Source organism: Pungitius pungitius, chromosome 19 (genome assembly GCF_949316345.1).
Source record: "Pungitius pungitius chromosome 19, fPunPun2.1, whole genome shotgun sequence".
Lineage (NCBI taxonomy): Eukaryota > Metazoa > Chordata > Actinopteri > Perciformes > Gasterosteidae > Pungitius > Pungitius pungitius.
In genome coordinates this window covers 145,270-169,953 of record NC_084918.1, presented here as the reverse complement: position 1 = coordinate 169,953, position 24,684 = coordinate 145,270, and the positions used below count along the sequence as shown (strand labels likewise).

At 48.1% G+C, this 24,684-nt stretch overlaps 1 protein-coding gene across 3 annotated transcripts in view; it reads left to right on the top strand.

The window, feature by feature from the left end:
* LOC119198384 (receptor-type tyrosine-protein phosphatase mu) overlaps nt 1-24,684 on the top strand; it is an 86,735-nt gene that overhangs the window by 6,412 nt on the left and 55,639 nt on the right. For all 3 annotated transcript variants that reach the window (XM_037455468.2, XM_037455466.2, XM_037455464.2), the window contains exon 2: nt 21,293-21,409. In XM_037455468.2, the coding sequence (XP_037311365.2) occupies nt 21,293-21,409 (117 nt within the window). The remainder of the gene's footprint in view (nt 1-21,292; nt 21,410-24,684) is intronic.

The following is a 24,684-nucleotide window of genomic DNA, read 5'->3' as shown; positions in this document are numbered from 1 at the left end:
TTCAAATCTGTTCCCCTCGTAGAATAAAGCACAGAAACTCAGTGCTCTTACATCCACATTTATACCTATAATACAAGTAACGTATTCTAATAAACACTTAATTATTCAACATTCAGGTGAGTTTAAAAAACAGTTTTGATCTTCCTGTTCAGAAACGTTTGTATATTTACACACTAGTGACACAATAAACCAACAAAAAGGAACTAATGTCCACATTTTACATTTCATTGTCTTTCTTTTCCCATGAACGTGTCTGTCTCTGCAGGGCTCAGTATATAAATACCTTTTGAAACTCAAATCCTCATTTTAGGAAAATTAAGGAAAAATGTTCCTATCTGAGCGTCACAGCTTCAAATCCTTTTGGAAAAGAAATCTGAACCTATTTTCATTTTAATTTCAAGATTTGAAATGTTCTAATTGATATCAAATCACTTTCTGAAAGGTTTGAATAAAGATCATAGAAGACTTTTATAAGTTATGTCAACGCCTGGTCGGTTTAGGGGGCTCACCTTCAAGTAACCGTTGTCACGGTAACGGAGCGTCGCCCTGACAGCAGGCAGCACGCCGCATTTGTTCCTCTTTTTCTCTCGAGATGAAACAAATTATTATTTCTCCGACATCAGATTATAAAAAGTCAGCATGTCTTCAAAGGATTGCAGCACACTGTGTGTGTGTCTGCGTGAGTGAAAGTGTGTGTGTGTTTGTGTCTGTTAATCCCTGTCCAGAGATGTCATTCTGATTAGTGTTGTGGTCCAAATCCCTGATCATATTCATAGGATTATTCTTTAAAGATTTCTGTGTGTGTGTGTGTGTGTGTGTGTGTGTGTGTGTGAGTGTGTGTGTGTGTGTGTGTGAGTGTGTGTGTGTGATGACTTCAAGAAAGAGTGGAGTAATGAGACAGGGATTAGTGTGTGTTTGAGTGTGTGTGTGTGTTATCGGTATAATCTGCGTTAAAATGCCTCCTGTCGTTCAGCAGCCCTAAAATGTAAAACACACACACGGCTGTCCTTCATGGGGACATGATGATGACCAGAGGAAACATCTCCATCATGTCTGTTATTATCTTTATCTTCATCATCATCTTTTCCTCTACCTTCTTCTTCATCTCTACCTTTATCTTCATCTTTACATTAACCTCCATCTTCATCGTTCTTCATCTTCATCTTCTTCTTCATCTTCATCTTCTCTCGCCGACGGTGAAATTAAAAAGAAAATAAATGAAGAAGGAATAAATATTTCATTAAGATTTTAATGCTTTTCTTTTTATTATAATCATTATGATAATTATCAGTAAAAGTGCTGCCAGCCACACACACACACACACACACACACACAGTAAAGCCTATAGGGACTCAGGCCCAGCAGCTGCTATTTAACCCATATTACTACAGTAAATATTCATAGGCAGCTAATATCTGTGTGTGTGTGTGTGTGTGTGTGTGTGTGTGTGTGTGTGTGTGTGTGTGTGTGTGTGTGTGTGTGTGTGTGTGTGATTAAATATGAATCATTCAGCCGTTCACAGTTTGAAAAACAAACCTAAGCAGAGATCCGCTGTTCTGATTCTGCTTCAAACTTTAACAAACTTTTACTTTATAAGTGCAGTAATAAAACCAAACCAGATGTTTTCATTACTGAATGTGAAACATTAAAACTTAGACGACATCCCGTTTTGAGAACATTCAAAGAGCCAAAGAACGTAGCAGCGTGGAGATGTTCTCTAGGAAGCTGATCAGATCATTTGATCACTGAGGCTCCATCCGAGCGGCTCCTGCTTTCTGATGCGCCTTTGTACTGACGACTGGTTTCTGGGTCACAGTGTGTGTGTGAGTCCCCTGGCTGCTCCAGACTCTTAATATGCCACCAGACTCTGATTAATGATTGGCTGTATGTGTGTCAGAGCGTAACCGCGGGAAACCAAGACTCACCTCTGGGATTAGTGGAGGTTAAGAGAGGCTAAAGAGAGAAGCGTTCACCCTGCTGAGATCTTTTACTCCACTTTGGAAATAAGAAGTGCATCAAAGCTTTCACATCAACACAAAGACACACACAGGGAGAAGCAATAAAAACATAAGATGAAATATCCTATGCAAATTGGTCCAAAAGTTGAACAATCCTCTGAAGCTTAAAGCTCAAAGATCGCAGAGATCGAGCTGAACCCTTAAAAAACATAAACATTTCTCACTGAGAGCATTGAGAATCGAGAGCACAAAACCCACCAAGTTATCATTTCTGTTTTTGAACAAATTTATAAAATTGTTCTGCTGTTTCTGCACTGCAATACGACCACCTGCCATAGTGTATGACTCACACAGCTTCTAGTTGCTTTGGAAGGACGTTAGGGGGTCAGGGGTCAAATTAGCTGTTGATCATTACTGTGTGGGTTTAGTCAGATCCAATGGGATCAGACCATTCGGAAAGGACGTTTAATGGGGCAATTCGGCCCGCGGGAGCCCGAGGAGCCAAAAATCATGATTTTGACTGCTCCCATTTCTGTGCCGCGAGGCCTCCACTAAAACCTCCTCTAGAGGAGTTTAACTGGGATATATACTTTCTACACACTGAGCTATGATGTAGAAGAGGTTTTGGCCTGGCGTCTCCATGTTATAGGGTTGGGGTTGCAGAGAGACAGGCTGCAGAGAGACAGACAGGTAAATGTAAAGGCTGGTGGGGGGTCTAAGTGCCCCCCAGGCCTGGCTTGCAGCAGCTTAGCATTAGTGGTCGACCGCCATGAGGAAGCTTCAGGCAAGAACCAGGACTGGTATGCCTGAATGTGTGTGTGTGTGTGTGTGTTCACAGTGAACAGGAAGTGTTTCAGTAACACTCACATATTGATGAGCAGCGACAGTTCAGCTGTTATTGGTTCCAAATGAAATATTTTCTATTTTTAGAAAACTGAACCCAAATAACATGTTTTTGGTTAGATTTTGCTACTGTTAGCGTTAGTTCAGGGATCAGGAGCATTTATTGCCAAAGTATGTTAGACATGAAAGGAATTTGACATTGCGGTTGGTGCATTACATTGGACCATAAGACAATGAGACAATTAGTGTTGCCACCTTCAAGACAGAAGAATAAGGGATGCCACGGCCGACGAGGGGGCTCTGACTCTGATTGGTTTGTTTCAGGTTCACGGCCAATCAAACCAACAAATGCAGCGAAAATTACCCAATGAGGGGCAGAATAGGACGAGTCTTCACAGAATTAGGGTGGGAATATTTGCATGGGATGCTGCATCCAAGACAACTTGTAAAATACGTAAAATACATGTCAACGTATCCGATGAGGCGTTGCTACTGTTAGCGTTAGTTGTATTTTGCGGGACGTTGTGAGGACCCAGTGACACAAAGCCGGGAATCAAACCAACGACCCTACCATCTCGTCCGAAGTGACTCGGGCTTGTGTGACCGAGTCACTCCCTTCCTCCGAAGCGTCCGACACACCGAATGTTGTTGTCCGTGAGTCCTGTGGGAGAAGACCTTTTCAGCCTCTGCCAGGCTGACTGATCCCCCCCATCTCTGCTGGAGGACGGACATGACCTTCTGCGTGCCGGGGAGAGGAGGCTGATGATGCAGACCTCTGTGTGCTCTCTATCAGCTGGAGATGTCCTCTCGGTCTCATTAGTTCATCGTCTGAAACGATCTGATATCAGACGACGAACTCAAGAATTGTTTAATTAAATAGATCTTATATATTTTTATTCATATTTACCATGAAACTCTGGACAATCTCCAGTGATCCCTGAGTTTAAACATGTGGTGGAAAATTGCTTTGTCTTTTATGTTAGTGTTGGGAACCACAAGTCTTTACCTTTATCTTATTACAAGACGAGTTCATAAAACATTTCAGGTAAAACCCCCTGTGAAAAGTCTCTGTATAGTTTGTTGAATTGTATTTGAATATTCAAGGAATAATACACTACAATCTATAACAAGTGTTAGTTTGTAACAAAAGAGCTCATTGAGTTAGATAATTAAAGAAGTAGAATAAGATTTAGGGGGCTTTGGGAAAACTTGACACCCGAGAACCAGACAATCTGCTGTGTTGTATTGATCAGTGCAACACGCACACGCACACTGATTTGTGATGACTCAGCAGGACAAAAAAGTCCTCTAAATGTCTCTCTTTCTCTCTTCCTCAATTACTTTCCCTTTTTACACATTCATCTTCTTCTTTTGTCTGTCAGTAATCACACGTTTGCTGTTTGTCTCCTTTGTCACTTTATGTTTTATTACTTATGACCAGACAACATTGACATCATTAATCTCTTAAGCATGAAACGCAGTTGTAGAAAAAGGTACCCAGCATGCATCAGTGACAATCCCCATGTGATACTGATGTCAGTGTCAAACAGATTATAAATATTTGTATCTTTCTTCTTATCATTTCCTCGCATCTTATCTGGAACACAGACAGTTTAATCTGACACGATCATGGTCTGTGATACGTCCTAATCTCTGTTTCTATCAACCCTGCATACCGCCTGTGTTTGTTTGGATGTGTGTGTGCGCGCATGTTTGGGATCTTAAAAAACAACATCTGTTGACTTTGGATGATTTCCATTTTTTTATTTGAATTCCAGTTAATCTCACACCTGTCTTGTCTCTCCGGTAACTACGGTAACAATAACCACAGCAAAAGTTCCACAATGGCAGATATGAGAAAAAAGAAGGACCTAAAACCGAGCCCTGTGGGTCGCCGTGGAGATATTGTCTAAACACTGAGAGCATCAGGACCACAGAGAGCCTTCACATCTTCACACTAAAGACACACCTCTTCAGACTAAACACTCACTGTAGACCTTAAACTGGACTTATAATGGCTTTTACTAACCCATAGCATATATTTTATTATATTTTCATCGTTTAACCGGTTTGTACAACATATTGTGATCAGTAATCAGTGATTCAGAGACGAAAGCTGTTTGTTGGGCAGTACGAGGTTCCAGATTAGACTTTGTCAGCACTAGAAGCACTGCTTTGGTTTTTACTACAGTAATCCTTTTGTCTGGTTTCTGCTGAAGTCTCAACAGTACATCAAAGTGTTTCCCCTAGGTTTACACCTTCGGGGGGGGGGGGGGGGGCAGACTTGGTCCGAGTTGACAAACATTTATTTCGCAGTATAATATTGCAATTGTGCAGAACCTTTGGCAATTGGACTCCATCCTAAACCGGGTAATCAAGGGTCCATGATGCTGAGTTCTGCTTGGCCGAATCCTCCCTGGAGTCCAGACACTGGTGGTGGTGGTGAAGAAGGGTGGGAGACCAGCTGAAGCATATCTAAACATGCGTGGCATGAAGGGAGTCTTCCTTCTAGAACTATCGCTTAAGTTCCATTAGTCGGGCAAGGGGGGGGGGGGGGTAGTACAGTGGGTTTGGCTGATGTGGGGACGGACGTAAGGTTAGTAGTCGGGCAGACAGTTCCGCCGACTGGGGGGGGGGGGCGTATTAGATGATTAGAACGGTGCTCTCTGCTGCGACTTATTTGAGACATTAATGTCAGTGTGGAACTGCCGTGCGTGGAAAAATAACAACAAAATAAATTATAATTTTGTTTCCTTTTCTTTTTGAATTGTACATTTTTTAGGGGGAGGGAGGGAGTAACTTCAGGGGGTGGGGGGCGCCCCCCCTGCTATAATGGTAGGGAAACTTTGCCATATATTTTGGGTTCTGCGATCTAAAACTCTTGATGCGAATCCACCGTTAAAGAAGTGCACTGTGGACGGGGCGGGGCTTAAGACGGAGCATGAAGATGGAGTGACAGCTGGTGTCCTCTGGCTGATGAGTTGACAGTTTGACTGATGAAGACAGACAGCAGACACATGGAAGCACAGAGGCGTCCGCCGCCACACACACAAAAACATACACTGTTACATCTGTTTATGGGAGCACAATGGAAGTTATATCAGAGCGGTGATGTAACTCAGACAGTGACGGGGATCTTACTTTAAAAAGGGGGGGGTTGGGGTTTTTCGACAGGAGAACGTCGTCATTCAACTGTCTTTTCAGAGGAAATGTTTCTTTAGACATTTTGTGTCCCGCAGGTCTCCTTCTCCTCCTCCTCCCTGTCCTCCTCCTCGTCCTTGCCAGAAGGAGTTACAGTCCAGAGGGAGAAGGACAAGAGACTTTAACGACAGGGGAAGGGGGGGTAATCTGAGCGTGTATGTTACTGTGTAATTATTGGTAATTAGAATATTATTCTAATACTCTCATGTAGACAGCCTTCAAGTACAACACTGATAGCACCAACACACACATACACACAGACACACACACACATACCCAGAGGCATTGGACTGACTGCTGCATTATTCATATTTGCCCTGAAGCAAGTTAGCTGCATGTGCTAATGCTGGCAGCACCCAGTAACCTGCTGGAGATATGAGTTTACAGACAGACACACAAACAGCAACACATACTTCACATACCTTCACAAACACACACAAACACAGTTTGATATCCTTCAAAGTAAAGGAGGAGTGTGTGCTGTTAGTACGTGTGTGTATTGGGTGGATTCACTATGTTGAACATTTATCTCTGCTGCCCTGGCTCCGAAATGGTGGAATGAGCTCTCTGATGACATCAGGACCGAAGAGAGTTTAGTAGCTTGGTGTTTCCCCTCTGTAAGAGCTTGCAGTCTATATATTATCTCATTGGAATCTGGGGAATATTAATCATTTGATTTTAGATTTATGCTCATTGTGCAGGAACTGAAGATATGTCACATATTGAAAAGCCTGTTGGATTGACTCTCCTTGTGTGTCTCGATGTAATGACGTCATGAATCCAGCAGGTGCAACACAGAGAGCTGCATTAAGCACAAGAGCATCTTGTTTATCTACTGTGTGATATCATTTATTATTATTTCTATATTTAGTCGATGCTTATGCTGCGTAAAATAAAGACTAAAAGAATCAAACGATCTGCTGCGATTCTCGTGAAGAAATGGAATCACGTGTCTGCAGCTCGATGCGCCTTAATGACGAACAACACCGAAGGAACGCTGCTACACCCTCGGTTTAATACTTTGGCGTCCGGCACGAGGGGGGCGGTTGTTGCGGACGCACGTTCTGTGTCTGCTGGTGAGTGCGTGCTCTCCTGTGTACGCGCACGTGTCTGTGTGCGCGCAATAGTCTGCATTCGTCCGTCTGGGCGATAGTTCCGCTGTGAACAGTACACTTTAATAATGAATATCAATAGATGGTAGATGGCTAGCTAGCCGCTGTAGCTACACAAGCGCAAGGCTATCGTCATCATCACAGTGTGTAAATAACATTTTTCAGGAACTGAAAGCAAGCACCAACATCTGTGTTGCGTTTTGGTACGGGAGGTACTGGTCGTATTGGAACCGGTGCAAAATTGGTCTATTGGTACCGGTTCTCGGTACCCAACCCTAACTACTGTATACCTTGACTTAAAACACTAACTGTAGCACTTAAAATGTACTTATAATGGCTCTTATCCACAGCAAGTTGTAATTCATCTTATTTTTTTGTAATTGAACTGTCTTGTTTCTTGCTCTTTTGGGTTTGTATCCTTATCTCTCCCTGTTCACTTGTACCTCCCCCTGTTCACTTGTACCTCTTCCTGTTCACTTGTACCTCTCCCTGTTCACTTGTACCTCTCCCTGTTCACTTGTACCTCTCCCTGTTCACTTGTATCGCTCCCTGTTCACTTGTACCTCTCCCTGTTCACTTGTACCTCTCCCTGTTCACTTGTACCTCTCCCTGTTCACTTGTATCGCTCCCTGTTCACTTGTACCTCTCCCTGTTCACTTGTACCTCTCCATGTTCACTTGTATCGCTCCCTGTTCACTTGTACCTCTCCCTATTCACTTGTACCTCTCCCTGTTCACTTGTACCTCTCCATGTTCACTTGTATCGCTCCCTGTTCACTTGTACCTCTCCCTATTCACTTGTACCTCTCCCTGTTCACTTGTACCTCTCCATGTTCACTTGTATCGCTCCCTGTTCACTTGTACCTCTCCCTATTCACTTGTACCTCTCCCTGTTCACTTGTACCTCTCCATGTTCACTTGTATCGCTCCCTGTTCACTTGTACCTCTCCCTATTCACTTGTACCTCTTCCTGTTCACTTGTACCTCTTCCTGTTCACTTGTACCTCTTCCTGTTCACTTGTACCTCTTCCTGTTCACTTGTACCTCTTCCTGTTCACTTGTACCTCTCCCTGTTCACTTGTATCGCTCCCTGTTCACTTGTACCTCTCCCTATTCACTTGTACCTCTTCCTGTTCACTTGTACCTCTTCCTGTTCACTTGTACCTCTTCCTGTTCACTTGTACCTCTTCCTGTTCACTTGTACCTCTCCCTGTTCACTTGTACCTCCCCCTGTTCACTTGTACCTCTTCCCGTTCACTTGTACCTCTTCCCGTTCACTTGTACCTCTCCCTATTCACTTGTACCTCTCCCTGTTCACTTGTACCTCTCCATGTTCACTTGTATCGCTCCCTGTTCACTTGTACCTCTCCCTATTCACTTGTACCTCTCCCTGTTCACTTGTACCTCTCCATGTTCACTTGTATCGCTCCCTGTTCACTTGTACCTCTCCCTATTCACTTGTACCTCTTCCTGTTCACTTGTACCTCTTCCTGTTCACTTGTACCTCTTCCTGTTCACTTGTACCTCTTCCTGTTCACTTGTACCTCTTCCTGTTCACTTGTACCTCTCCCTGTTCACTTGTATCGCTCCCTGTTCACTTGTACCTCTCCCTATTCACTTGTACCTCTTCCTGTTCACTTGTACCTCTTCCTGTTCACTTGTACCTCTTCCTGTTCACTTGTACCTCTTCCTGTTCACTTGTACCTCTCCCTGTTCACTTGTACCTCCCCCTGTTCACTTGTATCGCTCCCTGTTCACTTGTACCTCTCCCTATTCACTTGTACCTCTTCCTGTTCACTTGTACCTCTTCCTGTTCACTTGTACCTCTTCCTGTTCACTTGTACCTCTTCCTGTTCACTTGTACCTCTCCCTGTTCACTTGTACCTCCCCCTGTTCACTTGTACCTCTTCCCGTTCACTTGTACCTCTTCCCGTTCACTTGTACCTCTCCCTATTCACTTGTACCTCTCCCTGTTCACTTGTACCTCTCCATGTTCACTTGTATCGCTCCCTGTTCACTTGTACCTCTCCCTATTCACTTGTACCTCTCCCTGTTCACTTGTACCTCTCCATGTTCACTTGTATCGCTCCCTGTTCACTTGTACCTCTCCCTATTCACTTGTACCTCTTCCTGTTCACTTGTACCTCTTCCTGTTCACTTGTACCTCTTCCTGTTCACTTGTACCTCTTCCTGTTCACTTGTACCTCTTCCTGTTCACTTGTACCTCTCCCTGTTCACTTGTATCGCTCCCTGTTCACTTGTACCTCTCCCTATTCACTTGTACCTCTTCCTGTTCACTTGTACCTCTTCCTGTTCACTTGTACCTCTTCCTGTTCACTTGTACCTCTTCCTGTTCACTTGTACCTCTCCCTGTTCACTTGTACCTCCCCCTGTTCACTTGTACCTCTTCCCGTTCACTTGTACCTCTTCCCGTTCACTTGTACCTCCCCCTGTTCACTTGTACCTCTCCCTGTTCACTTGTACCTCTCCCTGTTCACTTGTACCTCCCCCTGTTCACTTGTACCTCTTCCTGTTCACTTGTACCTCTTCCTGTTCACTTGTACCTCTTCCTGTTCACTTGTACCTCTTCCTGTTCACTTGTACCTCTCCCTGTTCACTTGTATCGCTCCCTGTTCACTTGTACCTCTCCCTATTCACTTGTACCTCTCCCTGTTCACTTTCACCAGCCCTTGTTCACGTCACGTCTCATGCTTACAGTCATCGTTTGTGTGTGTGTTTGTGTGTTTTCGGTGTGTGTATGTGTGTGTGTTTTGTATCTTGTGTCACAAGCTAAATGCCACCACTGACACCACAGGCCACTTCTGTCTGTCAGAGTGGGTGTGTGCACTGTCACTTCTAATCCCAGACACATACACACAACACACACACACCGCCCAAGGTGCTACTGGGAGCTGCGTGTGTCACTTCCACTGTCTGTCCAGCCTCGTCCAGGCACCTCTCCGGGTCAAGTTTTGCGGCGTGTTAGCATCACTGCATGCTAACAGCTAATTGTGAGGCTATTAAATCTGAACACAAACATTGCTGGTGCTGTCGCACAGCTGATAATAACACACATTAAATACGCCTGGTTACACACAGCTTGTGTGTGTGTGTGTGTGTATGTATGTATACGTGTGTGTGTGTGTGTCTGTTGGGGGAGGGGGACGAGGGGGGGTGATCAGTGTGAGATGGAAAGACAAAGACAGGAAGGAAAATGCTGTTTCCTGAAGAAGTCTGACACACAATAGCACTCATCCTGTACATCCTCCTCCCCTCCTCTACCTTCTCCTCTTCTTCTACCTTCTACTATCTATCTTCTTTTTTGTCCTCTATCTCCTCCTCACTTCCTCTTCTCCTCTATACCCTCCTCTACCTCCTAGTTTCTTCTCCATCATCTGCGCTATATCCTTTTCTACCTCTCCTATCCCCAGTCGGTTTTACTTGTACTGGTAGCAGTGTTATCAGTAGTATTAGTAGTACTGATTTACTCTCTGCTTTGTGTCTTCATCATTGTGTCTGTGTACTTTAGTCATATTCTGTAGATGTGATTTGTTAAAAAGTACTTTGTGGTAGAATTTTTTGGATCATTTGATCAGTTTCTTCTTTTGTTGAAGTTCTTTGATTATTTTTCTGATTAGGTAAATGGCCCGTGAATGTGTGTGTGTGTTTGTGTGTGTCTCTGTCAGACCTGCTATTGACTGTGTACCCCATCTCTCGCCCGGTGTGAGCTGGGATTGACCCCTCCCCTCACAACCTTGAATGAAGGATATGCGGCTTTGAAGATGGATGGTTGGAATGAGATACGTTTTTCTTTGTTTTCTGGAATCCTTTGGTTCCGTAGTTCTCTTGTCCTGGTCAATGTTTTGAACTTGTCCTCGTGATTCTTGGTGTCCTCTTGTTTCTTTTTCTTCTTGCTTGTTTGTAGTGGTGAACCTTCGTGATATGGGCTCAGCCTGGTGTGTCTTTGGAGTCGTTAACATTCTGTTGCTCGCTCTGCATCGGTCGTCCTGAACAATAAGAGTCTGTGTGTGAAAGAGAGAGAGAGAGAGGCTTTATATCTTAAGTCCTCGTACATCATCTTCTTATATCATCTCCTATCAAGTTTTTCCACCACAAAGCTCCATTAAAGGGAGACCACCTTATACTCTTTCTACTGGCTGCAGGATGTCTATTAGCTCCTGATACAACAGGCTCCATGCAGCTTCCTGTGTGTCGGAGGCACAATGGAACAGGAAGTCAGCTGAGGGCCGCTGTGCCTCCCACAATAGTGACGGCCCACGTTTAGAGACGACCTGATTAAATCTGGAGCAGGAGGCTGTTAATGTGAAGCGCCTGTAAATGCCGAAAAATAAGGTAAAATGACACATTCCTTCCATAAAACTTCCTGTTGGGTTTTTAACCTGGACGTATCCTCGCTCTCTCTTTATACACACACAAATATAAATATACAGACAAATATATATATACTGCTGTCTGCTGTCGTTCGGTTTGAATAAACTTTATCGACGCCGTTGACGTTGAGCACCACGTCGTTGGCTCAGCTGATCCCGGACCAGTTGTTAAAGTCTGCTGATTGATTCCGATTCGGATTCAGAGAGGAGAGGGAAGGAGCACAAGGAAGAATGGGTGCTGCAGAATGATTTTCCTAATCAGTACCAGATGGTTTCATTCAGCCGGCATACTTCAGAGGGGGGGGGGGGGGGCGAACAAGCATCACACGGGCTGGGAGAGAGAGAGAGATGAAAAGAGTAAGAGTTTGTAAAAGAAGACGAGTGCAGCTCCACCCAGACGCCCTGCCAGCTCACTAAGGCCTGTGTGTGTGTGTGTGTGTGTGTGTGCGTCTGTGTGTATGTGGGATTGACTGGTTCTTAATAGATTACAGCGGAATGGGAAGTGGCAGCAGCAGAGGTCTAATCCGGCCCACCAGCAGATCAGCTAAATGCTATCTTGTCTCTGAGGACTCTAATGGAGACCACTTCACCACTGCGGAATCTCACCACTTCACCAACACTTCTTCATCGATTTACTTTCTTCTGCTTTCACTAAACATAAACTAACCCTAACTATTGAGCTGAGCCAGCCCTAACCATAACTATAAACCATACATACTAAGCACTATAATATCTCCATATACATATGTTTATATTTACTATACACCACGGGTGCGCACACTTATACAGCTTCCAAGCTATGATCTATGTACCCTAACCCTTTATTTAGGCCTATATAAATATATATAGATGTAAGATGTACAGGGAGATGTATGTTTCTTGTGATAGGGCTGCGAGGTACACCGCTTCAAACGGTACAGCGCTATGAGATCTCCGTACGGTGTGGTTGTCACATAGCGCTCACACCGTGTTACACCACTAACAACTGAAGATGCTCTTTGGCAGGCGGCAGGTTTCATTTCTACACGTCATCACAGAGCACCCGGCGTGTGTTGACAGTGAATCATGGTTATAACAACAATGAATAACCCACAACAAACTCTCTTTACAGCTTGTGACACATAAACATTTTGTAATACTAATAATTGTACATTTATTTATCAAAATCCCTGCCGAACTGCATGCTGGGTACAGCTCACAACAAGAAGTAACTCTGTTACTACATGAAAACACGGAAAAGAGCGACACAGGAGGAACAACCAGAGATGCACCAACACAACTTGTGCCCCAGAGAGGAGCCGAGTCTGTTTGGAGGGGTTTTAGTTTTGATAAATCCAACGTAAGTTACGTTAGATCAGAAAAGGATTTATTGCAAAGTCTGTCGAGCAGCCAAAACAAGCTAGCACGCTAACGAGCTAACAAGGCAGCACGCTAACGAGCTAACAAGGCAGCACGCTAACGAGCTAACAGCTGTTGTGTTCACTTGAAAAAGCTATCAGTGATAAACCGGGATACCGTCACAATGTTTCTTAATGCAGGGATATGGATTTTTGGCCATAAAGTGCAGCCTTATGTTCTTTTTGAATTATTACTTTATTGTGCACTTTCGTAAGATTTTTTGCACTGTGAATTTTGAAATTCATTATTTTTTGTATTTTTATCAATCTTTATCAATTAATTGTTAAAATAATATGTACACACACACAGTACCTACGATGATGGGGGTAGAGGGCTGTGGAGGGTTAACAGTGCTCCAACTTGTAGGACTTGTAGTTATTGATTAGGGAACTGGAGAATAAAGAGGGCAGAGGATCAATAACGGCATATTATGATTAATTACTACCACACACACACACACACACACACACACACACACACACACACACAGGGAACAGAAAACACTGTTGATGAGGTGTGTTTTCTGTTCCTTGTCAACACTCAGTTTGTGTTTGTAAAATGTAAAATGTGTTGCTCTTGTTGCACCTGTCTGTCCCCACACATCTCTGTCCCTGCACCTGTCTGTCCCCACACATCTCTGTCCCTGCACCTGTCTGTCCCCACACATCTCTGTCCCTGCACCTGTCTGTCCCTACACATCTCTGTCCCTGCACCTGTCTGTCCCCACACATCTCTGTCCCTGCACCTGTCTGTCCCTACACATCTCTGTCCCTGCACCTGTCTATCCCCACACATCTCTGTCCCTGCACCTGTCTATCCCCACACATCTCTGTCCCTGCACCTGTCTATCCCCACACATCTCTGTCCCTGCACCTGTCTGTCCCTACACATCTCTGTCCCTGCACCTGTCTATCCCCACACATCTCTGTCCCTGCACCTGTCTATCCCCACACATCTCTGTCCCTGCACCTGTCTATCCCCACACATCTCTGTCCCTGCACCTGTCTATCCCCACACATCTCTGTCCCTGCACCTGTCTGTCCCCACACATCTCTGTCCCTGCACCTGTCTGTCCCTACACATCTCTGTCCCTGCACCTGTCTGTCCCCACACATCTCTGTCCCTGCACCTGTCTGTCCCTACACATCTCTGTCCCTGCACCTGTCTATCCCCACACATCTCTGTCCCTGCACCTGTCTGTCCCCACACATCTCTGTCCCTGCACCTGTCTGTCCCTACACATCTCTGTCCCTGCACCTGTCTATCCCCACACATCTCTGTCCCTGCACCTGTCTGTCCCCACACATCTCTGTCCCTGCACCTGTCTGTCCCTACACATCTCTGTCCCTGCACCTGTCTGTCCCTACACATCTCTGTCCCTGCACCTGTCTGTCCCCACACATCTCTGTCCCTGCACCTGTCTGTCCCCACACATCTCTGTCCCCACACATCTCTGTCCCTGCACCTGTCTGTCCCCACACATCTCTGTCCCCACACATCTCTGTCCCTGCACATCTCTGTCCCTGCACCCGTCTGTCCCCACACATCTCTGTCCCTGCACCTGTCTGTCCCTACACATCTCTGTCCCTGCACCTGTCTGTCCCTACACATCTCTGTCCCTGCACCTGTCTGTCCCCACACATCTCTGTCCCTGCACCTGTCTGTCCCCACACATCTCTGTCCCTGCACATCTCTGTCCCTGCACCTGTCTGTCCCCACACATCTCTGTCCCTGCACCCATCTGTCCCTACACATCTCTGTCTCTGCACCTGTCTGTCCCTACACATCTCTGTCCCTGCACCTGTCTGTCCCCACACATCTCTGTCCCTGCACCTGTCTGTCCCTACACATCTCTGTCCCTGCACCTGTCTGTCCCTACACATCTCTGTCCCTGCACCTTTCTGTCCCTACACATCTCTGTCCCTGCACCTGTCTGTCCCCACACATCTCTGTCCCTGCACCTGTCTGTCCCCACACATCTCTGTCCCTGCACCTGTCTGTCCCCACACATCTCTGTCCCTGCACCTGTCTGTCCCTACACATCTCTGTCCCTGCACCTGTCTGTCCCCACACATCTCTGTCCCTGCACCTGTCTATCCCCACACATCTCTGTCCCTGCACCTGTCTGTCCCCACACATCTCTGTCCCTGCACCTGTCTGTCCCTACACATCTCTGTCCCTGCACCTGTCTGTCCCCACACATCTCTGTCCCTGCACCTGTCTGTCCCTACACATCTCTGTCCCTGCACCTGTCTATCCCCACACATCTCTGTCCCTGCACCTGTCTGTCCCCACACATCTCTGTCCCTGCACCTGTCTGTCCCTACACATCTCTGTCCCTGCACCTGTCTATCCCCACACATCTCTGTCCCTGCACCTGTCTGTCCCCACACATCTCTGTCCCTGCACCTGTCTGTCCCTACACATCTCTGTCCCTGCACCTGTCTGTCCCTACACATCTCTGTCCCTGCACCTGTCTGTCCCCACACATCTCTGTCCCTGCACCTGTCTGTCCCCACACATCTCTGTCTCCACACATCTCTGTCCCTGCACCTGTCTGTCCCCACACATCTCTGTCCCCACACATCTCTGTCCCTGCACATCTCTGTCCCTGCACCCGTCTGTCCCCACACATCTCTGTCCCTGCACCTGTCTGTCCCTACACATCTCTGTCCCTGCACCTGTCTGTCCCTACACATCTCTGTCCCTGCACCTGTCTGTCCCCACACATCTCTGTCCCTGCACCTGTCTGTCCCCACACATCTCTGTCCCTGCACATCTCTGTCCCTGCACCTGTCTGTCCCCACACATCTCTGTCCCTGCACCTGTCTGTCCCTACACATCTCTGTCTCTGCACCTGTCTGTCCCTACACATCTCTGTCCCTGCACCTGTCTGTCCCCACACATCTCTGTCCCTGCACCTGTCTGTCCCTACACATCTCTGTCCCTGCACCTGTCTGTCCCTACACATCTCTGTCCCTGCACCTGTCTGTCCCCACACATCTCTGTCCCTGCACATCTCTGTCCCTGCACCTGTCTGTCCCCACACATCTCTGTCCCTGCACCTGTCTGTCCCTACACATCTCTGTCTCTGCACCTGTCTGTCCCTACACATCTCAGTCCCTGCACCTGTCTGTCCCCACACATCTCTGTCCCTGCACCTGTCTGTCCCTACACATCTCTGTCCCTGCACCTGTCTGTCCCTACACATCTCTGTCCCTGCACCTTTCTGTCCCTACACATCTCTGTCCCTGCACCTGTCTGTCCCCACACATCTCTGTCCCTGCACCTGTCTGTCCCCACACATCTCTGTCCCTGCACCTGTCTGTCCCCACACATCTCTGTCCCTGCACCTGTCTGTCCCTACACATCTCTGTCCCTGCACCTGTCTGTCCCCACACATCTCTGTCCCTGCACCTGTCTATCCCCACACATCTCTGTCCCTGCACCTGTCTGTCCCCACACATCTCTGTCCCTGCACCTGTCTGTCCCTACACATCTCTGTCCCTGCACCTGTCTGTCCCCACACATCTCTGTCCCTGCACCTGTCTGTCCCTACACATCTCTGTCCCTGCACCTGTCTATCCCCACACATCTCTGTCCCTGCACCTGTCTGTCCCCACACATCTCTGTCCCTGCACCTGTCTGTCCCTACACATCTCTGTCCCTGCACCTGTCTATCCCCACACATCTCTGTCCCTGCACCTGTCTGTCCCCACACATCTCTGTCCCTGCACCTGTCTGTCCCTACACATCTCTGTCCCTGCACCTGTCTGTCCCTACACATCTCTGTCCCTGCACCTGTCTGTCCCCACACATCTCTGTCCCTGCACCTGTCTGTCCCCACACATCTCTGTCCCCACACATCTCTGTCCCTGCACCTGTCTGTCCCCACACATCTCTGTCCCCACACATCTCTGTCCCTGCACATCTCTGTCCCTGCACCCGTCTGTCCCCACACATCTCTGTCCCTGCACCTGTCTGTCCCTACACATCTCTGTCCCTGCACCTGTCTGTCCCTACACATCTCTGTCCCTGCACCTGTCTGTCCCCACACATCTCTGTCCCTGCACCTGTCTGTCCCCACACATCTCTGTCCCTGCACATCTCTGTCCCTGCACCTGTCTGTCCCCACACATCTCTGTCCCTGCACCTGTCTGTCCCTACACATCTCTGTCTCTGCACCTGTCTGTCCCTACACATCTCTGTCCCTGCACCTGTCTGTCCCCACACATCTCTGTCCCTGCACCTGTCTGTCCCTACACATCTCTGTCCCTGCACCTGTCTGTCCCTACACATCTCTGTCCCTGCACCTTTCTGTCCCTACACATCTCTGTCCCTGCACCTGTCTGTCCCCACACATCTCTGTCCCTGCACCTGTCTGTCCCCACACATCTCTGTCCCTGCACATCTCTGTCCCTGCACCTGTCTGTCCCCACACATCTCTGTCCCTGCACCTGTCTGTCCCTACACATCTCTGTCCCTGCACCTGTCTGTCCCCACACATCTCTGTCCCTGCACCTGTCTGTCCCCACACATCTCTGTCCCTGCACATCTCTGTCCCTGCACCTGTCTGTCCCCACACATCTCTGTCCCTGCACCTGTCTGTCCCTACACATCTCTGTCCCTGCACCTGTCTGTCCCTACACATCTCTGTCCCTGCACCTGTCTGTCCCTACACATCTCTGTCCCTGCACCTGTCTGTCCCTACACATCTCTGTCCCTGCACCTGTCTGTCCCCACACATCTCTGTCCCTGCACATCTCTGTCCCTGCACCTGTCTGTCCCCACACATCTCTGTCCCTGCACCTGTCTGTCCCCACACATCTCTGTCCCCACACATCTCTGTCCCTGCACATCTCTGTCCCTGCACCCGTCTGTCCCCACACATCTCTGTCCCTGCACCTGTCTGTCCCTACACATCTCTGTCCCTGCACCTGTCTGTCCCTACACATCTCTGTCCCTGCACCTGTCTGTCCCCACACATCTCTGTCCCTGCACCTGTCTGTCCCCACACATCTCTGTCCCTGCACATCTCTGTCCCTGCACCTGTCTGTCCCCACACATCTCTGTCCCTGCACCTGTCTGTCCCTACACATCTCTGTCTCTGCACCTGTCTGTCCCTACACATCTCTGTCCCTGCACCTGTCTGTCCCCACACATCTCTGTCCCTGCACCTGTCTGTCCCTACACATCTCTGTCCCTGCACCTGTCTGTCCCTACACATCTCTGTCCCTGCACCTGTCTGTCCCCACACATCTCTGTCCCTGCACATCTCTGTCCCTGCACCTGTCTGTCCCCACACATCTCTGTCCCTGCACCTGTCTGTCCCTACACATCTCTGTCTCTGCACCTGTCTGTCCCTACACATCTCTGTCCCTGCACCTGTCTGTCCCCACACATCTCTGTCCCTGCACCTGTCTGTCCCTACACATCTCTGTCCCTGCACCTGTCTGTCCCTACACATCTCTGTCCCTGCACCTTTCTGTCCCTACACATCTCTGTCCCTGCACCTGTCTGTCCCCACACATCTCTGTCCCTGCACCTGTCTGTCCCCACACATCTCTGTCCCTGCACCTGTCTGTCCCCACACATCTCTGTCCCTGCACCTGTCTGTCCCTACACATCTCTGTCCCTGCACCTGTCTGTCCCCACACATCTCTGTCCCTGCACCTGTCTATCCCCACACATCTCTGTCCCTGCACCTGTCTGTCCCCACACATCTCTGTCCCTGCACCTGTCTGTCCCTACACATCTCTGTCCCTGCACCTGTCTGTCCCCACACATCTCTGTCCCTGCACCTGTCTGTCCCTACACATCTCTGTCCCTGCACCTGTCTATCCCCACACATCTCTGTCCCTGCACCTGTCTGTCCCCACACATCTCTGTCCCTGCACCTGTCTGTCCCTACACATCTCTGTCCCTGCACCTGTCTATCCCCACACATCTCTGTCCCTGCACCTGTCTGTCCCCACACATCTCTGTCCCTGCACCTGTCTGTCCCTACACATCTCTGTCCCTGCACCTGTCTGTCCCTACACATCTCTGTCCCTGCACCTGTCTGTCCCCACACATCTCTGTCCCTGCACCTGTCTGTCCCCACACATCTCTGTCCCCACACATCTCTGTCCCTGCACCTGTCTGTCCCCACACATCTCTGTCCCCACACATCTCTGTCCCTGCACATCTCTGTCCCTGCACCCGTCTGTCCCCACACATCTCTGTCCCTGCACCTGTCTGTCCCTACACATCTCTGTCCCTGCACCTGTCTGTCCCTACACATCTCTGTCCCTGCACCTGTCTGTCCCCACACATCTCTGTCCCTGCACCTGTCTGTCCCCACACATCTCTGTCCCTGCACATCTCTGTCCCTGCACCTGTCTGTCCCCACACATCTCTGTCCCTGCACCTGTCTGTCCCTACACATCTCTGTCTCTGCACCTGTCTGTCCCTACACATCTCTGTCCCTGCACCTGTCTGTCCCCACACATCTCTGTCCCTGCACCTGTCTGTCCCTACACATCTCTGTCCCTGCACCTGTCTGTCCCTACACATCTCTGTCCCTGCACCTTTCTGTCCCTACACATCTCTGTCCCTGCACCTGTCTGTCCCCACACATCTCTGTCCCTGCACCTGTCTGTCCCCACACATCTCTGTCCCTGCACATCTCTGTCCCTGCACCTGTCTGTCCCCACACATCTCTGTCCCTGCACCTGTCTGTCCCTACACATCTCTGTCCCTGCACCTGTCTGTCCCCACACATCTCTGTCCCTGCACCTGTCTGTCCCCACACATCTCTGTCCCTGCACATCTCTGTCCCTGCACCTGTCTGTCCCCACACATCTCTGTCCCTGCACCTGTCTGTCCCTACACATCTCTGTCCCTGCACCTGTCTGTCCCTACACATCTCTGTCCCTGCACCTGTCTGTCCCTACACATCTCTGTCCCTGCACCTGTCTGTCCCTACACATCTCTGTCCCTGCACCTGTCTGTCCCCACACATCTCTGTCCCTGCACATCTCTGTCCCTGCACCTGTCTGTCCCCACACATCTCTGTCCCTGCACCTGTCTGTCCCTGCACATCTCTGTCCCTGCACCTGTCTGTCCCCACACATCTCTGTCCCTGCACCTGTCTGTCCCCACACATCTCTGTCCCTGCACCTGTCTGTCCCTACACATCTCTGTCCCTGCACCTGTCTGTCCCTACACATCTCTGTCTCTGCACCTGTCTGTCCCTACACATCTCTGTCCCTGCACCTGTCTGTCCCCACACATCTCTGTCCCTGCACCTGTCTGTCCCTACACATCTCTGTCCCTGCACCTGTCTGTCCCTACACATCTCTGTCCCTGCACCTTTCTGTCCCTACACATCTCTGTCCCTGCACCTGTCTGTCCCCACACATCTCTGTCCCTGCACCTGTCTGTCCCCACACATCTCTGTCCCTGCACATCTCTGTCCCTGCACCTGTCTGTCCCCACACATCTCTGTCCCTGCACCTGTCTGTCCCTACACATCTCTGTCCCTGCACCTGTCTGTCCCCACACATCTCTGTCCCTGCACCTGTCTGTCCCCACACATCTCTGTCCCTGCACATCTCTGTCCCTGCACCTGTCTGTCCCCACACATCTCTGTCCCTGCACCTGTCTGTCCCTACACATCTCTGTCCCTGCACCTGTCTGTCCCTACACATCTCTGTCCCTGCACCTGTCTGTCCCTACACATCTCTGTCCCTGCACCTGTCTGTCCCTACACATCTCTGTCCCTGCACCTGTCTGTCCCTACACATCTCTGTCCCTGCACCTGTCTGTCCCTACACATCTCTGTCTCTGCACATCTCTGTGTATATAGATGTGTGTGTGTCTGTCTGTGTGTGTGTGTGTTTAGTTATATAGATTACACAGATTGTGTCTCGTATCTGTTGATGAGCTAACACTGTCTTGAGGGATTGTGTGTGTTTAATGTGTGTTTGTGTGTGTGTGCGTGCCTGTTTAATGTGTGTGTGTGTGTGTGTGTGTGTGCCTGTTTAATGTGCCGTCTGTTATAAATAAAGAAAATGAGCCTTCCAGCTATTTAATGTCAACTCTTTGAGATGTCACACTCTCACACACACAGAGGCGTTGAGCCCTCAATGTCATAAAATATAAGTAGACACAAGCAGCATCAGTGTGTGTGTGTGTGTGTGTGTGTGTGTGTGTGTGTGTGTGTGTGTGTATGCTGGTAACATGGAGGATTCTGGGAGATGTTGGTGAACTGGATCTTTGTCTCTGAAACAGTGAAAGAGCTAAAGGAGGGAAAGCATCATGTTCTCTCTGTGTGTGTCTCTGTCCATCTCTGTCTCTATTTGTCTCTCCCAGACCAGAACATGACCACCCGTCTGTCTCTCTTACAGCCTGTCTGTCTGATCAGGGCCCAGACTGCGCTCTGGTCCAGTCCAAAGAGGACGATTTTGATTGGGAGCAAGGAGACACCAGAGAGAGACCGGCCAGCAACCCCTGGATCCCTGCAGGTACCTGCTTGTCTGTCTGTCCCTCTGTTTGTCCCTCTGTCTGTCCCTCTGTTTGTCCCTCTGTTTGTCCCTCTGTCTGTCCCTCTGTCTGTCCCTCTGTTTGTCCCTCTGTCTGTCCCTCTGTTTGTCCCTCTGTCTGCCTTCACTGAGGCTCCGCCCCCCGACACGTGTCACTAAATTAAAGCCACGGTGGTATCGAGCAGAACTTCTCCTGAAGCATAGAACGTGTCCTTGAATGCAGCAGCGTCCCTTTGACTGTTTGTACCTGAAGGCACCACGAAGGAGAGAAGCTGCTGCAGCTCCTGTTATCTGCTATTGAGCTGCTGCTCCTCTGAGTTATGGACACTCAAGGTAACGCGGTGTGTGAGTGTGTGCACGTCACCAGCTCACAGAGGTTAGGCCGCTGACGAATGAGAATACAGCGCTCTTAAATCACAGAGCCAATCACGTGAGAGACAGGCTGAGCGAGGACACACAGAGAGGAGGTGGTTACTGTCCTGTTTACTGTGATGTATGGGGGGGAGAGGAGAGGTGGAGAAGGGGAGGAAGGAGAGGAAGAGAGGAGGTAGTTACTGTGATGTACGGGAAGAGGAGGGGAAGATGGGAGGAGAGGAGAGGGGGAGGAGGAAGAGAGGAGGGGAGGAAGGGGAGAAAGAGAGGAGGAAGTTGCTGGAATATATGGGGGGAGGAGAGGGGCGCAGGGAGTGGGGGGGGGGGGGGTAAGAGGAGGTGGTTACTCTCCTGTTTACCGTGATGTATGGGGGAGGAGAGGAGGAGGTTTGTTTCCTCCTTTCTTTTCAATAAAAGAGGAGGTGTTTGACTAATTGCCCCCAATCAGCACCCCCCCCCCCCCCCACACACACACACACACACCCCTCCGGGTCGATTTCTACCGGCTCAATGTGTGGAGCAGGGCGATGCAGGTCATTAAATCTAACCAACCCTCCACATCAGCGCGTGGAGGAGCAGCTGCTGATACTTGATCTCTCCACGTGACGTAGTATTCGTAGTATTTCTGCTCTCACAATGCTGAACCACTTGTAGACTACTTGTAGTACCAGACAATTTACTGCAGAGAAGTACTAATACCACATACTAATGTACTAGTACTATGTACTAGTACCAACACACCACACTGAGACAATACTCACAAACCCCTAACCTGCATTCAAAATAGTCCCTTTTAAATAAAGTTCTGCACTAGTCGGGCTTAACACACACACACACACACACACACACACACCTCCACACACACACACAGCAGCGGGCCATCGATTGAACAGTGATTGCAGGCTCCATTTAATGTTCTTATAAATAGCACGAGTTCAATCTAATCCGAACCATGTAGCTGCTGTCAGTGTGAACAACAGTAATCTTCTCTGATACCCTTTAACACACACACACACACACACACACACACTGTAAAGAGAAGGTTCTACTGCAGGACGTGTTCCCTGTTGAACTCTCCTGCTCCTCTTGTTTTGTGGCTCTTTGTGTCTCCTCAGGACAACCGGAAGCCTGTCAATCACAGCTTTGGCCAATGAAAGGCCACAGTTTCAGTCTCTCGAATCACAGATGACCAGAGGGAACACAAACACACACACCCACACTGAAGGCGTGGGTGTGTGTGTTTGTGTGCGTATGTGTGTGTGTGTCTCTTCGGGGTTCAGGGTATATTAATATTTCTAATATGGCTGTTATCAGCTTACTGCCAGCTGTACACAGTAAACACACACACACACACTTACACACACACACACACACAGGAAAGCTTGAAGGCAAATATAAATACAGCACACACACACACACACACACTTTGGTGTGTCTGTTGTGTGATAACTCCCACAATGCCTTTCTGTGTTAAAGAGACCTGGAGGTCAATAAACCCTACTTTTCTCTGTGTGTATCTTGTAAACAACAACACACACACACACACACACACAGCGACCACCGAGCCAACAGGTAAACAGCGCGTAAAGGTGAACACGTTGGTTTGTGTTTGAAGTTTGGCAAATAAATAATAGAAAGCGGTGTGTGTATTTCTTTGTGTATTGTGTGTCTGGGTTAATTAGTGTGTTAAAGGGTTTATCAGCGTGTCGGCATGCAGGAGATTCATCCAGCCTTTGAACGTTCCAGGGGTGTGTGTATGTGTGTGTATGTATACATATACACAAGTGTGTCCCTGTACGAGAGTCCAGTGTGAAGCCACTATCAGCGTCCTGCCAAAACCAATTAAAGCCTCATTTGGACTGTGACTCAAATCCAGCCAATCGCAGGAGAGGTCACAGTGACACACTGGCTCCCTATTGGCCGGTTTATTGAATCTCAACACTATGACATTTTGTTAAATCTTCTTGGTGTTTTTCTTCTTGGAGACCCTTTAACTCATTATTTAATTTCAGCAGAAAACAATGTTTACAATGCCGATAAACGTTCACCCGGCGACAGCGTCATTTTTATGAATAGCTGGAAAGCCTAACTTAGCACTGAGGAAACTCTTAGCATAGCTTACCTAAACGAGTATATACTGGGCTAGCCGTCAGCCTAGTTTAGCACAAAGACTAGATACTAAGGACACTATTAGCATAGCTTAGCACAACAAAGAGATACTGGGCTAGCTGTCAGCCTAGTTTAGCACAACGACTAGATACTAAGGACACTATTAGCATAGCTTAGCACAACAAAGAGATACTGAGCTAGCCCTCAGCCTAGTTTAGCACAAAGACTAGAAACTAAGGACACTATTAGCATAGCTTAGCACAACAAAGAGATACTGGGCTAGCCGTCAGCCTAGTTTAGCACAAAGACTAGATACTAAGGACACTATTAGCATAGCTTAGCACAACAAAAAGATACTGGGCTAGCCGTCAGCCTAGTTTAGCACAAAGACTAGATACTAAGGACACTATTAGCATAGCTTAGCACAACAAAAAGATACTGGGCTAGCCCTCAGCCTAGTTTAGCACAAAGACTAGATACTAAGGACACTATTAGCATAGCTTAGCACAACAAAAAGATACTGGGCTAGCCCTCAGCCTAGTTTAGCACAAAGACCGGATGCGGAGGGAAACAAAAAGTCCAGAACCTGGCCGTAATAATTATTATAAATATAGATTACAGGTTTAATAATTTCTATGAATATTCATTAAAAACGGCAAATAGTTAATATAGATTTAGATTAACTATCTAATAATGCATATGAATATATTTGTAATCAATACAACTGTAGATTATTCTAAATACAGATTAACACACTAATAATAAAAATGAATGTA